The sequence below is a fragment of the Schistocerca serialis genome, chromosome 11 (genome assembly GCF_023864345.2).
Source record: "Schistocerca serialis cubense isolate TAMUIC-IGC-003099 chromosome 11, iqSchSeri2.2, whole genome shotgun sequence".
Classification (NCBI taxonomy): Eukaryota; Metazoa; Arthropoda; class Insecta; order Orthoptera; family Acrididae; genus Schistocerca; species Schistocerca serialis.
This window is the reverse complement of record NC_064648.1, coordinates 148,587,809-148,606,696: the sequence shown is the minus strand read 5'-3', so window position 1 is coordinate 148,606,696 and position 18,888 is coordinate 148,587,809. Positions and strand designations below refer to the sequence as shown.

The window sequence follows — 18,888 nt, the reverse complement described above, 5'->3', positions numbered from 1 at the left end:
AGAGACTGGCTGCTGACACCAGACTGCAAACAGGACCGCATGCTGGGAGAAGCAATGGAGTGGTGAGGGCAAGGGAGGAGGCTGGGGCACAGAAGGGGATGGTTGGGAGGGTAAGAGTGGGGAATGGTAAAGTGCAGCTGCAGGAAGTGTACAGGGATGAGGTGGAAAGAGGGTAGGGCAACTAGGTGTAGTCAGGAGGTTAGATGGATGGCAGGGGGGAGACGGGGGGGGGGGGGGGGGGGGTTATGGAAAAAGGAGAGAAGTAGAAAGACTGGGTGCAATGGTGGATTACAGAGATGTGTAGTGCTGGAATGGGAAAAGGGAAGGGGGTGGATTGGTAAAAGCAAAGACTAACGACAGTTGAGACCACGAGGGCACAGGCCATTTAGATCCTTTCCACCAACACCAGCTTTTCTGAAGTGCACTGGTGGGAAATCTCCCTGCAATATAGCCTTCGTTCCTGTAATCCTTCTGACCTCAACATATGAAATATTGACAAACTCTTGTAAAATTACAGCGAGAACTTTCAGAGATGATATTAAACAGTTCCACAAGAGCTCTATGCCCAGATAAGTTTACAGTGCAGGAGCCTTAGGAAAGACCAATGTCTTCTCAAAACCTCCACATATCTCGTATACAAATTATCTGGTTGTCAAGTGCAGTAGCACAATGCAAGAGATGCAGAATAACACATATTCAACACCACACAAAATACTTTGTACACTTTTGCACTTGACAATGAGTAGAATTTCTCAAAACGCATCATGCTAACCATGAACAAATATGTAACTAGTGCAGTATTTCAATATTTAAATAATGAATTACAGCTGCAGGCTTTCAAAAACATCGATTATGATGTATGAAATTGTGTCAAACATTCCTACTGCCCAGAGAGTTATCAGTTCCAGTTACATCAGCAGTTTTTATTACATAATAAACCTTTATTAGATAAACAAGTACCTGACAAGTATTTTGATGTCTGTTATGTAAATGTATCATACATAAAAGGCGAGAATACAAGGGGGTATCCTATACGCAACTTTTACAGCTTAAAATGTTATTTTGCACATTTTACATTTTCCTGTGTTTTACACCATTTTTCTGAAGTGCCTTGAAAAGTGTAAAAACACAGTTTCACTGTATTATTATTATTATTTCTTTCTTCTCTCAGACATTATGTCTGGTCAGAAATGGAAAGTGACGTGGACCTTGATCAAGCGTGACTTCCTTTTAACTGTACGGTATATGTTATATTGCATTTAGGAACTTTCGGGTAATTGAACACTGTATATATTGCCTTTTCTTAGCCATGTGTTGGATGCGTCTTGATCGATGTGTGGCTGTGTTAGATGATACGGGTGCTTGCCATGAAGTGTTTTCTTTTTCCAATTTACTTTCTTTGTATATGTTGATGTTATGTGATCTAAAGGGTTGTAGAAGTGGTTAAGAAATTGCAGTGGTGTAGCTGATGTATTTATACAAGTGATTGCTTTGTGTATTTTGCTAGTTTCTGCGCGTTCTAGAAAGAATTTTCTTAAATTGTCTACCCGTCCATAATGTAGGTTTTTTATGTCGATAAATCCCCTTCCTCCTCCCTTTCTGCCTAATGGGAATCTTTCTGTTGCTGAATGTATGTTTTGTATTCTATATTTGTGGCATTATGATCGTGTAAGTGTATTGAGTGCTTCTAGGTCTGTGTTACTCCATTTCACTACTCCAAATGAGTAGGTCAATATTGGTATAGCGTAAGTATTTATAGCTTTTGTCTTGTTTCTTGCTGTCAATTCTGTTTTCAGTATTTTTGTTAGTCTTTGTCTATAATTTTCTTTTAGTTCTTTTTTAATATTTGTATTATCTATTACTATTTTTTGTCTGTATCCTAGATATTTATAGGCATCTGTTTTTTTCCATCGCTTCTATGCAGTCGCTGTGGTTATCCAATATGTAATCTTCCTGTTTAGTGTGTTTTCCCTTGCCTATGCTATTTTTCTTACATTTGTCTGTTCCAAAAGCCATATTTATAACATTGCTGAATACTTCTGTTATCTTTAGTAATTGGTTGAGTTGTTGATTTGTTGCTGCCAGTAGTTTTAGATCATCCATGTATAGCAAATGTGTGATTTTGTGTGGGTATGTTCCAGTAATATTGTATCCATAATTTGTATTATTTAGCATGTTGGATAGTGGGTTCAGAGCAAGGCAGAACCAGAAAGGACTTAATGAGTCTCCTTGGTATATTCCACGCTTAATCTGTATTGGCTGTGATGTGATATTATTTGAATGTGTTTGGATATTAAGGGTGGTTTTCCAATTTTTCATTACTATGTTTAGGAAATGTTTCAATTTAGGATCTACTTTGTATATTTCCAATATTTGTAGTAACCATGAGTGGGGTACACTATCAAAAGCTTTTTGGTAATCAATCTATGCGTAGTGTAGGGACGTTTGTTTACTTTTAGCTTGATATGTCCCCCTGCATCTATTATCAGTTGCTCTTTATATCCTCGCGCTCCTTTGCAACAGCCTTTTTGTTCTTCATTTATTATTTTGTTCTGTGTTGTATGTGCCATTAATTTCTGTGTAATGACTGAAGTAAATATTTTGTATATTGTTGGTAGGCATGTTATGGGGCGATATTTTGCTGGGTTTGCTTTGTCTGTTTGATCTTTAGGTTTCAGATAAGTTATTCCATGTGTAAGTGTATCAGGGAATGTGTATGGGTCTGCAATGTAACTGTTAAATAATAATAATAATAATAATAATAATTCTTTCTTTTCTCAGACGTTATGTCTGGTCAAAAATGGAAAGTGACGCGGACCTTGATCAAGCGTGACTTCCTTTGAATTTTTTATTATTATTATAATTATTATTATTACTATTATCCTGAGGGAGGGGAACAAGAAAAAGAGACCACGAGGGTAGCCTTTCTAACATATGCAGGACCTATATTTGCTAAGATCAGCAGAATACTGAAAAAGCTCAATATCAAGAGAGTGTTCTGCCACCAAACAAGATCAGGGCACTTCTTGGAACGATTAAGGATGATCTGGGATTGAGAAAACCTGGTATCTACCACATACCACGTGAATGCAGTACGTCTTACATTGGCCAGACCACCAGGACCTTGGACATAAGATGTAAAGAGCATCAAAGGCGTACCAGGCTACAACAAGCCACTAAATCGGCAATAGCAGAACACTGCTTGGAACTTGAGCACACCATGAATTATGATAAAACCAGGATCTTATCTCAGACCGCCAAATTTTGGGATAGCGTCATCATCACTGAATCGTTCAAAATCCAGATGACAGAGAACTTGATAAACAGGGAAGCTGGATACTAACCCAGCACGGCGTGGAACTCGGCTTTGGACCTATTACAACAACACCAACAACAGAAGAAAACAAGACCAGGAGAATGGCAGGGGCACCGGAGAAAGTCTGAACGGTCACCAACAGCAGACGCAGCCTGTCGATGGTGCGAGGAAAGCATATGGCGGGCACCAACCTAGTAGGGAATGCCATAAAATGGCCACCACCGGGGAAAACAGCGGATGCGGGCACAGATGGAAGGCAGAACATCAGGTGACGAACTGACACGTTCACAGCGGGAGCGGACGGCGTAGGAAACGCCGGACACCATCCAAACATAAATACAGGACACAGTCAGCCTGTCGTTCAGTCACAGGAAGCACCTGATGAAGACACCAAGGTACGACGTTGAAATACTGTGTTAGAAAAACGCAACCACTGGCAGTACACCCTATTCAACGAGATGTCACAAAACTGCCAGGAAAGTCTAAGAAATTACATTGCAAGACTCTATGGGGAGGAAATGTGCAAGAAGATGAAGTTACTGGAAAAGTTATGACAGCACAAAGAGAGGATGGTGAGCGCACTCATTTTCCTATTTAGGTGCATAGAAGACGTGACACTGTTTTTGCCAAAATTAAACACCATATAACATGTAAGGCTGCTAACAGAATTGAGCATCACGCCAGTATGGCCATGGTAAGGGAAAGGATCCGTGATATGTGGCATAGAGTGGATGTCACCTCCAGGGATCTGCTTTGACTACACTTGGACTTGGCAAACAACTTAGCACCAGAGGACTGGAACAGGGTGGACAGTACGTCATGGTCGCTGGCGGCATGCATTATACACAATGCTACAGCTCGACAACTGGCAAAATTTGAGCGTAGGAATAAAAAAGTGCAACAGGCACATGATACTCTCAAGGTGGTAAATTTGCATGGTCGCTCATTAGAAGATTCCACCTTAAAAGTACTCAGAAGGGGCCTCAACTTTGCAGTCACTATTAGAGACTTGCCAATTTCCAGTTAGAGACTTGCCAATTTCCAGTTTCATTAGCTCTGTGGAGCAAGTGGTCAACACACTACCATCGAGCGTTCCAAAAGAGATTCGGAGAGAGACGTGCAGGGCGCTCACCAAAGCCAGACCACCCAAAAGAAACATTTCAAGACATGAGAGGATGGCCTCAAGAGTTTGCAGGAAGATGACAGAGTAGTGGTGTTACCGGCAGACAAGGTGAATTCTACTGTTGTACTGTTGAAGACTGACTATGACCAGAAGATCAGCCAACTTTTAGAGGACCCTGCTTACAGTCCACTAGAGAACGACCCCATCGATAGAGTGGACAGGAAAACCAGAGCTCTGCTCAAGGAAACAGGATGGTCTGAGAAGGTTGTCGAGCAACTAAAAGCTAAGACAACGCTACCACTTAGATTACATGGATTGTCCAAGGTCCATAAAGAGGGTATACCGTTGCGTCCTATTGTGAGCAATATTGGTGCAGCCACCTATCCTACAGCCACCCACCTTAAGATGATGATAGCACCGTATATGGGAAAGTGTGTCCACCACATCCGCAACTCATCAGACTTCGTAGAACGTCTCAAAAACAAAGACATCATGGTCAGCTTCGATGTTGTGTCTCCATTCACTAGGATACAACTTCAGGAGACACTTGATTTAATCAGTGAAAAATCTGGTGGAGCTGTGTTGGACCTTTTCAAGCGTATCTTAACATCGACCTACTTCCTATGTGGAGACCAATTTTATGAACAGACTGAAGGAGTGGTGATGGGTAGTCCATTATCTCCGGTAGTGGCAAATCTGTTTATGAAGAGATTCGAGGATGAGGCACTTACGACCGCTGCCTACAAGCCGACCTCTTTCTTTAGGTACATTGATGACACATTTGTCATCTGGCCACATGGTGGGGAAAAACTGTGAGAGTTTCTTGACCATCTGAACTCTAGACACCCCAGCATTAAGTTCACAATGTAGCTAGAAAATAATAGTCAACTTCCTTTCCTGGATGTTCTGATGAAAATGAAGACAGATGGTACATTAGGCTATAGTGTGTATAGAAAACCTACACACACCGACTCATAACTACAAGCAGACAGCTGCCATCATCCGGAACAGAAGAATGGGGTTCCGAGAACTCTTGTTCACCGAGCCAAAACACTGTTCGAATCAGACAGCTTGGCTGCAGAGTTAGAACACCTACAGCAAGTGTTCACAGGCAATGGATACTCATCAGGGGACATCCACAAGGTGCTACATCCTCCAGACAACCTGATACTGAGGGAGGGGAACAAGAAGGAGATGCCAGGAGGGTAGCTTTATACCATATGCAAGGCCTATATCTGCTAAGATCAGCAGAATACTGAAAAAACACAATATCAAGAGTGTGTTCAGCCCACCAAACAAGATCAGGGCACTTCTTGGAACAGTTAAGCATGACCTGGGGGTTGAGAAAACCTGGTATCTACCACATACATGTGAATGCGGTATGTCTTACATTGGCCAGGACCTTGGACATAAGATGTAAAGAGCACCAAAGGCATACCAGGCTACAACAAGCCACTAAATCGGCAATAGCAGAACACTGCTTGGAACTTGAGCACACCATGAATTATGATAAAACCAGGATCTTATCTCAGACCCCCAAATTTTGGTATAGTGTCATCACTGAATCGATCGAAAGCAAGATGACAGAACTTGATAAACCGTGAAGCTGGGTACCACCTCAGCACGGCATGGAACCCAGCTTCGGACCTCTTACAAAAAGAATGGAAGAAAATACATGACCAGGAGAATGACAGGGGCACTGGAGAAAGTCAGAACAGTCTCCAACAGCAAACGCAGCCTGTCGACAGTGCGAGGAACGTGTCTGACAGGGGCCAACCTAATATGGAATGCCATGAAACAGTCGCCACCGGGGAAACAGCAGAAGCAGGCACGGATGGAAGACAGAACAGCTGGTGACAAACCAATACGGTCACGCTGGAGAAAGTCGGAATGGTCACCAACAGCAAACAGCCTGTCGACAGTGCTAGGAACGCACCTGGTGGGCGGAACATCCGGCGACCAACCAACATTGTAGTGGTGTGAGCGGATGGCGTAGGGAATGCCAGACACCATCCAGACAAATACAGGAGACAGTCAGCCTGTCATTCAGTCACAGGAAGCACCTGATGAAGACGCCGAAGTACGGCGTCGAAATATTTTGTTAGAAAAATGTAGACCACCAGCAGTCCATCCAATTCAACGAGATGGCACGCTGATTTTTATCCACAACAACAACAACAACAACAACAACAACAACAACTTGGCATGAGGTCAATGTAAAATGAATACATTTTAATTTTGGGAAATGTATCACGATGTTCAGAACCCGACTGGTGAGTGAGTCATCAATGATTTCGTACATATTTATGGTTTTAGGAATTTGTGTTTGCAAGTAAAATAGTGTTACTGCATTGGCTGGGCGTTAACGTTAGCATAGTTTTCAGTCAGGGTTGATACAGAGGAAAGAGACAAGAACAGTAATCCGAGAGTAGTGGGATCGAGTCCATATCTGGAAACATTTCTTTTTCTTATTTTCGATTTTTATGTTGCTTTGGAATTAGTGTCCACAGAGAAGAAATAAAAACTCTGAGGTTTGCCCATATCATCATCATCATCATCATCATCATCATCATCATCATCATAGAGACAGCAAAGGGCTTGAAAGAGCAGTTGAATGGAATGGACATTGTTATGAAAGGAGCATATAAGATGAACATCAACAAAAGCGAAGAAAGTATTATGGAATGTACCAGAATTAAATCGGGTGATGCTGGGGAATAAGATTACAAAACAAAACACTAAGTTGTAGATGAGTTTTGGGCAACAAAATAAATGAAAATAGTCAAAGTGGAAAGGATATAAAATGCAGACTGGCAAGAGCAAGAAAGGCGTTTCTGAAGAAGAGCAATTTGTTAAAATCAAGTGCAGATGTAAGTGTCAGGAAGTCTTTTCAGCAATGTATAGAAGTGAAACATGGACGATACAGAGTTTAGACAAGAAGACAGTAGAAGCTTTTGAAATGTAATGCTACAGAAAAGTGCTAAAGATTAGATGGGTAGATCACATAACTAATGGGGTAGTGCTGATCAGTATTGGGAAGACAAGAAATCTGTGGAACAACTTGGTCAAAAGAAGGGATCTGTTGATAAGACACATTCTGAGAGCATTAAATGATCAATTTATTACTCAAGGAGGGTGGGTGAGGTAAAAATCTTAGACAGAGAAGAAGAGATTTATACAGTGAGCAGGTTCAGATTTATATAGGCTGCAGTAGTTATTTGGGTGTGATGAGGCTTGCACAGGATACATTAGCATGAAGAGCTGCATCAAACAGCCTTTGGACTAAAGACCACAAGACCACAACAACCAGGTTCCTTACACAGCAGAAAACCAAAATAATGCTCAATATATAGTATTTATTAATATTTTCATAAAAGGCTTGAAAACTAAAGAGCAACAAAACTTTGGAATTGCAAATAAATTTCCAGGGAGGGATTGTAAGGCATACATGAGAACTTACATAAAATTACAGACTTATTATTTTGTAGTTTTTAGTAGTGCTGGTGTGATATTCACTATAAAAAGTAAGGCAAAGTCTTCTTGGCAACTTTCACACTTCATATAACACTGCATTTTTACAATTACTTGGTGGTTTTACAGTTTCTATAGAAAATCAAATTGTTTACATTCATCAGAGATTCTCCATCGCACAGTGCTGCAGCAAATCATGTGCAACACATTTCTTCCAATGGCAATGGAATGGAATGTATTTTGAAGCAGTCTTCTCGGGGTGTGATATATATATATCTCTCTCTCTCTCTCTCTCTCTCTCTCTCTCTCTCTCACACGCACACGCACGTCAAATTATTGAATGAAACTGTTTTGAAGTGTCCCAGATTCTGATGAAGTAACATTCCTACATTTTGCCCAGTACTCGCCCACCAACTTTTTGTTTGCTTTTTGTTTTTACACCTTTTATGGCAATATTAATAATAGTGAGCATTATTTTGGTTTATTTACAATGTACGTAACACATTAATGTAAAAATTGAAAATAAAGTTTCTGCATAAGGTCCCAATCCCACACTCTTCAGCTTACCATTCTGTCCTCTCTCCACGGTGACAACCATTGCCTTGAAACCATGTTATCACAAAAAACTCCCGCATCACCCACCCTGCGACAAAACAATATTTTTCCCAACTGGTTGGCCATAGAACTTCCACTTCTGTCCGAGCCCTATGTAAACCATAAATCTGGACGCTACTGGTGACGGGTAGGTGAGGTCCCATGACTAGTAGAGACTACTACGGGACACACCAGAATGTTGCCAATGGCACCTGTCGTACAATTTTCTGGGGACATACCTTCATGTGGGCGATCTGGTCCTGCTCCCAGTTGTACTGCTTCATCTGGTTCTCCAACAGCTCCAGCCTCGTCCGCACAAACGCGTCGTAGTTCCCCTGAAAACAGAGAGGAACAACAGGATTGGTCCAAGAAACTGCAGAGCCACTGCACCAACTACCAGTCTCACGGCTGTCTACACTATTGTGCTGTCCTCCGGCCCACCGCTACACCTGCAGTCCAACACAACCTCTTTGCCTTTACATACGATTGCCTGTGTCTGTATATGTGCGGATGGATATGTGTGTGTGTGTGTGTGTGTGTGTGTGTGTGTGTGTGTGTGTGTGTGTGTGTGTGTCACTATCAACATACCAACGCTTTCGTTTGGTAAGTTACATCACCCTTGTTTTTAGATGTATTTTTCCCACGTGAAATCTACATCTACATCTACATCTATACTCCGCGAGCCACCTTACAGTGTGTGGCGGAGGGTACTTATTGTACCACTATCTGATCCCCCCTTCCCTGTTCCATTCACGAATTGTGCGTGGGAAGAACGACTGCTTGTAAGTCTCCGTATTTGCTCTAATTTCTCGGATCTTTTCGTTGTGATCATTACGCGAGATATATGTGGGCGGTAGTAATATGTTGCCCATCTCTTCCCGGAATGTGCTCAATCGTAATTTCGATAATAAACCTCTCCGTATTGCGTAACGCCTTTCTTGAAGTGTCCGCCACTGGAGCTTGTTCAGCATCTCCGTTACGCTCTCGCGCTGACTAAATGTCCCCATGACGAATCGCGCTGCTTTTCGCTGGATCATGTCTATCTCTTCTATTAATCCAACCTGGTAAGGGTCCCATACTGATGAGCAATACTCAAGAATCGGACGAACAAGCGTTTTGTAAGCTACTTCTTTCGTCGATGAGTCACATTTTCTTAGAATTCTTCCTATGAATCTCAACCTGGCGCCTGCTTTTCCCACTATTTGTTTTATGTGATCATTCCACTTCAGATCGCTCCGGATAGTAACTCCTAAGTATTTTACGGTCGTTACCGCTTCCAATGATTTACCACCTATGGCATAATCGTACTGGAATGGATTTCTGCCCCTATGTATGCGCATTATATTACATTTATCTACGTTTAGGGAAAGCTGCCAGCTGTCGCACCATGCAGTAATCCTCTGCAGGTCCTCCTGGAGTACGTACGAGTCTTCTGATGTTGCTACTTTCTTGCAGACAACCGTGTCATCTGCAAATAGCCTCACGGAGCTACCGACGTTGTCAACTAAGTCATTTATGTATATTGTAAACAATAAAGGTCCTATCACGCTTCCCTGCGGTACTCCCGAAATTACCTCTACATCTGCAGATTTTGAACCGTTAAGAATGACATGTTGTGTTCTTTCTTCTAGGAAATCCTGAATCCAATCACAAACCTGGTCCGATATTCCGTAAGCTCGTATTTTTTTCACTAAACGTAAGTGCGGAACCGTATCAAATGCCTTCCTGAAGTCCAGGAATACGGCATCAATCTGCTCGCCAGTGTCTACGGCACTGTGAATTTCTTGGGCAAATAGGGCGAGCTGAGTTTCACATGATCTCTGTTTGCGGAATCCATGTTGGTTATGATGAAGGAGATTTGTATTATCTAAGAACGTCATAATACGAGAACACAAAACATGTTCCATTATTCTACAACAGATTGACGTAAGCGAAATAGGCCTATAATTATTCGCATCTGATTTATGACCCTTCTTGAAAATGGGAACGACCTGCGCTTTCTTCCAGTCGCTAGGTACTTTACGTTCTTCCAGCGATCTACGATAAATTGCTGATAGAAAGGGGGCAAGTTCTTTAGCATAATCACTGTAGAATCTTAAGGGTATCTCGTCTGGTCCGGATGCTTTTCCGCTACTAAGTGATAGCAGTTGTTTTTCAATTCCGATATCGTTTATTTCAATATTTTCCATTTTGGCGTCCGTGCGACGGCTGAAGTCAGGGACCGTGTTACGATTTTCCGCAGTGAAACAGTTTCGGAACACTGAATTCAGTATTTCTGCCTTTCTTCGGTCGTCCTCTGTTTCGGTGCCATCGTGGTCAACGAGTGACTGAATAGGGGATTTAGATCCGCTTACCGATTTTACATATGACCAAAACTTTTTAGGGTTCTTGTTTAGATTGTTTGCCAATGTTTTATGTTCGAATTCGTTGAATGCTTCTCTCATTGCTCTCTTTACGCTCTTTTTCGCTTCGTTCAGCTTTTCCTTATCAGCTATGATTCGACTACTCTTAAACCTATGATGAAGCTTTCTTTGTTTCCGTAGTACCTTTCGTACATGATTGTTATACCACGGTGGATCTTTCCCCTCGCTTTGGACCTTAGTCGGTACGAACTTATCTAAGGCGTACTGGACGATGTTTCTGAATTTTTTCCATTTTTGTTCCACATCCTCTTCCTCAGAAATGAACGTTTGATGGTGGTCACTCAGATATTCTGCGATTTGTGCCCTATCACTCTTGTTACGCAAATATATTTTCCTTCCTTTCTTGGCATTTCTTATTACACTTGTAGTCATTGATGCAACCACTGACTTATGATCACTGATACCCTCTTCTACATTCACGGAGTCGAAAAGTTCCGGTCTATTTGTTGCTATGAGGTCTAAAACGTTAGCTTCACGAGTTGGTTCTCTAACTATCTGCTCGAAGTAATTCTCGGACAAGGCAGTCAGGATAATGTCACAAGAGTCTCTGTCCCTGGCTCCAGTTCTGATTGTGTGACTATCCCATTCTATACCTGGTAGATTGAAGTCTCCCCCTATTACAATAGTATGATCACGAAACTTCTTCACGACGTTCTGCAGGTTCTCTTTGAGGCGCTCAACTACTACGGTTGCTGATGCAGGTGGTCTATAGAAGCATCCGACTGTATCTGACCCACCTTTGATACTTAACTTAACCCAGATTATTTCACATTCACATTCGCTAATAACTTCACTGGATATTATTGAATTCTTTACTGCTATAAATACTCCTCCACCATTGGCGTTTATCCTATCCTTGCGGTATATATTCCATTCTGTGTCTAGGATTTCGTTACTGTTCACTTCCGGTTTTAACCAACTTTCCGTTCCTAATACTATATGCGCACTATTTCCTTCAATAAGAGATACTAATTCAGGAACCTTGCCCTGGATACTCCTGCAGTTTACCAATATTACGTTGACTTTTCCTGTTTTTGGTCTCTGAGGACGGACGTTCTTTATCAACGATGATAATGTCCTCTCCGGTAAGCCGTCAGGTATTTTATCGTTTCGCCCAAGGGGGGGTCCCTCTAACCTAAAAAACCCCCGTGTGCACGCCACACGTACTCTGCTACCCTAGTAGCTGCTTCCGGTGTGTAGTGCACGCCTGACCTGTCTAGGGCGGCCCTACAGTTCTCCACCCAATAACGGAGGTCGATGAATTTGCAACCATTATAGTCGCAGAGTCGTCTGAGCCTCTGGTTTAGACCCTCCACACGGCTCCAAACCAGAGGACCGCGATCGACTCTGGGCACTATGCTGCAGATATTAAGCTCAGCTTGCACTCCGCGTGCGATGCTGGTTGTCTTCACCAAATCAGCCAGCCGCCGGAAGGAACCAAGGATGGCCTCAGAACCCAAGCGGCAGACGTCATTCGTTCCGACATGTGCTACTATCTGCAGCCGGTCACACCCAGTGCGTTCAATAGCTGCCGGAAGGGCCTCCTACACATTACGGACGAGACCCCCCGGCAAGCACACCGAGTTCACACTGGCATTCTTCCCCAACCTACCCGCTATTTTCCTAAGGGGCTCCATAAGCCGCCTAACGTTGGAGCTCCCTATAACTAATAGGCCCGCCCTCTGTGACTGTCGGGACCTTGCCGGAGAATCGGCCACTGGCCCAACAGGCGAGGCATCCTGTGGTGGCTCGGAAACGATGTCATCACCACTAGGAAGCACCCCGTACCTGTTGGAAAGGGGTAAGGCAGCTGCCACGCGGCCAGATCCCACCTTCGCCTTTCGGCCAGGCACGCGCGAGCCCACCACTGTCCGCCATTCACCCTGGAGTGATGGCTGACCGGTAAGATGCTCACTGCCGGAAGACGCAGCGACATCAGGGGTTCCATGTGATTCCAAGGCCACCGAAGTAGGCATACGTCTCACCACAGTTGCCCCAACGCCACTACGAGCCGACGCCTGCGCCTCGAGCTCGATGAGCCTAACAGACAAAGCCTCCACCTGCCCCCGAAGAGTGGCCAATTCTCCTTGCGTCCGCTCACAACAACCACAGTCCCTACACATGACTATGTTTACCCTACTCTATACGGTGACAAATTCCCAAGATAATCTTCTGATGAGCTACTCTGATAATCAAGAAACACTCACTGAAATACGAGACGCGAAAACTACGCTAGGTTTTCCCAGAAAAACTATTTAAAAGCTAAGCGCAGCAAATAAGTACAAAAACGCTTTATACAAACAGTACTCGCTGCTGCTGGTGCTCTCGCTCTGGCTGTCACAAGACAACTGCTGATTCAAGTGACTAGTGGCTAACGGCCGCGAAACAAACAAAAGACGGTTTTAGGGCGCTTTCTGTTCTAAACGATCAAGAAAACACTAAGAAATCTAACACGAAAACTACGTAAAGTTTTATCAAGAACTGTTAGTTACTATGCAGAGCAAATAAACACAAATAGAATCCCTTCCTTAGTGGAAGGTCGTAAACAAAATGCAAAATAAACGCTTTATACAAACAGTACTCGCTGCTGCTGGTGCTCTCGCTCTGGCTGTCACAATATATATTAGTCCCTCCATCACTAAACAACCTACACCATTTTTGCACATTTCCATCATTCATTATTCCTGCACCATGAACCTGAACCAGTGAATTTCAGCAGGATGATCTAGTTTCGCATTTAAGAACCTAATTACTGAGTGTGCTTCACAATCGGCAGGACTGCTGATCGACACAGCGACAAATGAAGTAGTATAACCAACACCGGCAGAGATGTGAAATGTAATGGTGGTGTAGTTAGAGACTGGCCAAGAGTGGCCGACCGTGGATGGACATCACCTGACAGGACACACTGTTTTTGCATTAAAAATGATCCTCTTATTTAGAATGTAACTAAGCTTAACGACAATGAAATCCACAACAGAAACATTTTTCTTTACTTATTTTATCAGTGGTACTGAAGAGGTTAAAGTAGTTCTGTCCAGATACACTACACCTTTTCTCTACCTCCAGTGCGAGCTCAGGAGACAATGAAGATTGTGAGACCACTCACAATCCACTTTCCACTCACAAATCAGCCCCGAGAGCTCTGCGTTAAGATTAACAGATCACAGACAGAGAAGAACGTCTGCAACTCATCATAAGTGACTGGTAAAGGAGACATCCACAATCTGCCCTCACCCCATCTGAGAGTCCCGACACGTCAGCAGCAGTCAGTATCCGAATGGTACAGCGAACACTCTAAACAGTATCCATCCTGCGAGTGCCTGGAGGAGTACATCCAGTACGGCACATATTCGGACATACTTGTGTCTCGGGCCCCACTACAGTGAGTCAAATGAGTCTGAATACATGCAGTGAAAAAAGAAAACTACTCACCGTGTAATACTTTAATTTCTTCTTGTCTAAGTGGATGATGTTGGTACACACACCATTCAGGAAGTCTTGAGAGTGCGAGATTATCACCAGGATTCGCTTGTACCTGTAAAAAGTGATACACACATACATCAGGACTTTCAGTTACACATCTCTCATTAACATTTGTAAAAAAAATTAACTTTAATAAAGAAGGAAGGAGGGTGGAGCACAAGGCATAGATGGACCCGACAGGGCACGGTGCAACACCTGCTACAGTTGGCGGGATGAGAACGTCCACGCAGTCTTAAGACCAACCACTGTGGCATTCACTTCAATCTACACTCCTGGAAATGGAAAAAAGAACACATTGACACCGGTGTGTCAGACCCACCATACTTGCTCCGGACACTGCGAGAGGGCTGTACAAGGAATGATCACATGCACGGCACAGCGGACACACCAGGAACCGTGGTGTTGGCCGTCGAATGGCGCTAGCTGCGCAGCATTTGTGAACTGCCGCCGTCAGTGTCAGCCAGTTTGCCGTGGCATACGGAGCTCCATCGCAGTCTTTAACACTGGTAGCATGCCGCGACAGCGTGGACGTGAACCGTATGTGCAGTTGACGGACTTTGAGCGAGGGCGTATAGTGGGCATGCGGGAGGCCGGGTGGACGTACCGCCGAATTGCTCAACACGTGGGGCGTGAGGTCTCCACAGTACATCGATGTTGTCGCCAATGGTCGGCGGAAGGTGCACGTGCCCGTCGACCTGGGACCGGACCGCAGCGACGCACGGATGCACGCCAAGACCGTAGGATCCTACGCAGTGCCGTAGGGGACCGCACCGCCACTTCCCAGCAAATTAGGGACACTGTTGCTCCTGGGGTATCGGCGAGGACCATTCGCAAACGTCTCCATGAAGCTGGACTACGGTCCCGCACACCGTTAGGCCGTCTTCCGCTCACGCCCCAACATCGTGCAGCCCGCCTCCAGTGGTGTCGCGACAGGCGTGAATGGAGGGACGAATGGAGACGTGTCGTCTTCAGCGATGAGAGTCGCTTCTGCCTTGGTGCCAATGATGGTCGTATGCGTGTTTGGCGCCGTGCAGGTGAGCGCCACAATCAGGACTGCATACGACCGAGGCACACAGGGCCAACACCCGGCATCATGGTGTGGGGAGCGATCTCCTACACTGGCCGTACACCACTGGTGATCGTCGAGGGGGCACTGAATAGTGCACGGTACATCCAAACCGTCATCGAACCCATCGTTCTACCATTCCTAGACCGGCAAGGGAACTTGCTGTTCCAACAGGACAATGCACGTCCGCATGTATCCCGTGCCACCCAACGTGCTCTAGAAGGTGTAAGTCAACTACCCTGGCCAGCAAGATCTCCGGATCTGTTCCCCATTGAGCATGTTTGGGACTGGATGAAGCGTCGTCTCACGCGGTCTGCACGTCCAGCACGAACGCTGGTCCAACTAAGGCGCCAGGTGGAAATGGCATGGCAAGCCGTTCCACAGGACTACATCCAGCATCTCTACGATCGTCTCCATGGGAGAATAGCAGCCTGCATTGCTGCGAAAGGTGGATATACACTGTACTAGTGCCGACATTGTGCATGCTCTGTTGCCTGTGTCTATGTGCCTGTGGTTCTGTCAGTGTGATCATGTGATGTATCTGACCCCAGGAATTGTCAATAAAGTTTCCACTTCCTGGGACAATGAATTCACGGTGTTCTTATTTCAATTTCCAGGAGTGTATTTGGGGAAACCTACAAACATATTACTGTGAATTGTACAAAAATTGTGTAAATGACGGTGCCAAGGCAGGGGTTTGGATTCCAGTTGTTCCAATGGAAACCACTGTCTTAACCAATTTACCACATTCCTCAGTAAATACGAGTTCCGTGGAAGAAGTGAGGGAAAGTCACATTGAAATAAACCTCACCACTAAATGTAAATGGTAGCATGTTACAACTTGTCTGGCAGAGACATAAATTTAAGCCAACCACATAAGCTGGAGTCTGCCCACAGATTTTGAGGAATATAAACATTTACACAACAAAAATGACTCTGTATTTTATTCGACAATACCTACAATTTACACTGGTATTGTGACCTTCAGTGCACACACTGGTTGATACATCTCCCCATACTAGTCTACCTGCACAGGCCCCTATATCTCTTAGCATATGTGCTGCAGCTCACACCCACCTGAACCTGCTTACTGTGATCAAACATTGGGCTCCCTCTACAATTTTTACACCTCACTTCCCTCCACTACCGAACTAACTTTTCCTTATGTTTCTTTTATCCCCAGTTTCAATCAGTACCTCCTCATTGGTTACATCAGCAGTCTCTTGTAGTATCACATTTCAAAGAATTCTACTCTCTCTTTATGTCACAACCGTTTACCATCCACACTTCACTTCTGTAGAAGGCTACATGTGGGTGTCAGTACTGCCTCTCTTTGGAACCCGAATCCAGCTTCCCAGACGTTAGCTTGTTACAGTTTTCCCTTTCTTCTGAAAACAATTTCAGTCAGTATTTTTGTAGCTATAATTTCTTAAAGTCATGCTTCCCTATTACATCTGTCTGCATCTTTCTTTGGAAGTGGAATTATTATTTTCTTTTTGAAGTTCAATAGTATTTCCCTCATATCACGTATCTTGCAAACTGCGTGAAGTAGTTTTGTCATAGTAAGCTCTTGAATGATGTCAGTAATTACTCCAAGGGCCTAATTTTCACTTTCACCTTTCAGGGCTCTGTCAAATTTTTGTAGTATCAAATCTCCCCTCTCATCTTCATCAACCTACATAATATTGAAATTACAATGAAATCCAGACCTTTAGCTGCTTACAGGCATTGTTAAAAATCAATGGGGACAACTGAAAATGTGTGCCCTGACCGGGACTCTAACCTAGGATCTCCTGCTTACATGGAGGACACACTATCTGACTGAGCCAGCAAGGACACAGAGGATACTGCGACTGCAGGGACTTACCTCTGGCATGCTCCCCCTGAGACCCACACTTCCAACTTACTATCCACACACTACATTAGTAGTGCCCCTGCCCACAATACTTATTACCCACGGCAGTCAATCTACTGATTCCCATAGGAGTTAGGGCAATATGAGTGCACCTGCACCGAAAAAGATCATTGGCCAGTAAGCCAGACGTGTCCGAAAGGACAGATACCATCTTCATATTTACATAACATTGGATTCATGTATGTTTCCTTTTTACAGGCCCTCCATACAGTCCCTCCAGCTTTCAGTTTTCACTTCTTCACTCAGTACTACACTGTGATCCAAGCTCTCGATATTCGTACAGCTCCTTTTCTTTTCTCCAAAGTTCTCTCTAATTTTCCTACACGAGTCACTGAGGCGAAACTAGTGCTGTACCTTTGTAAGAGGTATGGAGGTAAGCGATGTGCCCAGTTCACTATTATCAGTGCCATGTCGTCATAACGTGCCTGTGCTTAACACGCACAGGATTGCACCATAATTGAAGAGTGGAATCAAAAATTCATCAGTGTATGCTTAAGTACATTAATGTTAATGTTGCAAAGTCTCAGGATGATCAAATGAATAAGTTAAGTAAAAGGCAAACCTACGTTTCTAGCATTTGTAGACTTAGAGAAAGCTTTTGACAATGTTGACTGGAATACTCTCTTTCAAATTCTAAAGGTGGCAGGGGTAAAACACAGGGAGTGAAAGGCTATTTACAATTTGTACAGAAACCAGATGGCAGTTATAAGAGTCGAGGGACATGAAAGGGAAGCAGTGGTTGGGAAGAGAGTAAGACAGGGTTGTAGCCTCTCCCCGATGTTGTTCAATCTGTATATTGAGCAAGCAGTAAAGGAAACAAAAGAAAAATTCGGAGTAGGTATTAAAATTCAGGGAGAAGAAATAAAAACTTTGAGGTTCGCCGATGACATTGTAATTCTGTCAGAGACAGCAAAGGACTTGGAAGAGCAGCTGAATGGAATGGACAGTGTCTTGAAAGGAGGATATAAGATGAACATCGACAAAAGCAAAACAAGGATAATGGAATGTAGTCTAATTAAGTCGGGTGATGCTGAGGGAATTAGATTAGGAAATGAGGCACTTAAAGTAGTAAAGGAGTTTTGCTATTTGGGGAGCAAAATAACTGATGATGGTCGAAGTAGAGAGGATATAAAATGTAGGCTGGCAATGGCAAGGAAAGCGTTTCTGAAGAAGAGAAATTTGTTAACATCGAGTATAGATTTAAGTGTCAGGAAGTCGTTTCTAAAAGTATTTGTATGGAGTGTAGCCATGTATGGAAGTGAAACGTGGACGGTAAATAGTTTGGACAAGAAGAGAATAGAAGCTTTTGAAATGTGGTGCTACAGAAGAATGCTGAAGATTAGATGGGTAGATCACATAACTAATGAGGAAGTATTGAATAGGATTGGGGAGAAGAGAAGTTTGTGGCACAACTTGACCAGAAGAAGGGATCGGTTGGTAGGACATGTTCTGAGGCATCAAGGGATCACCAATTTAGTATTGGAGGGCAGCACG

General features: G+C 43.7%; 1 protein-coding gene across 2 annotated transcripts in view; it reads right to left on the bottom strand.

The window, feature by feature from the left end:
• The window catches only part of LOC126426788 (ATP-binding cassette sub-family F member 2), a 100,408-nt gene that overhangs the window by 55,539 nt on the left and 25,981 nt on the right, over positions 1 to 18,888 (bottom strand). For both annotated transcript variants that reach the window (XM_050088784.1, XM_050088783.1), the window contains exons 6-7: positions 14,363 to 14,465; positions 8,744 to 8,839 (exon numbers count right to left, since the gene is read on the bottom strand). In XM_050088784.1, the coding sequence (XP_049944741.1) occupies positions 8,744 to 8,839; positions 14,363 to 14,465 (199 nt within the window). The remainder of the gene's footprint in view (positions 1 to 8,743; positions 8,840 to 14,362; positions 14,466 to 18,888) is intronic.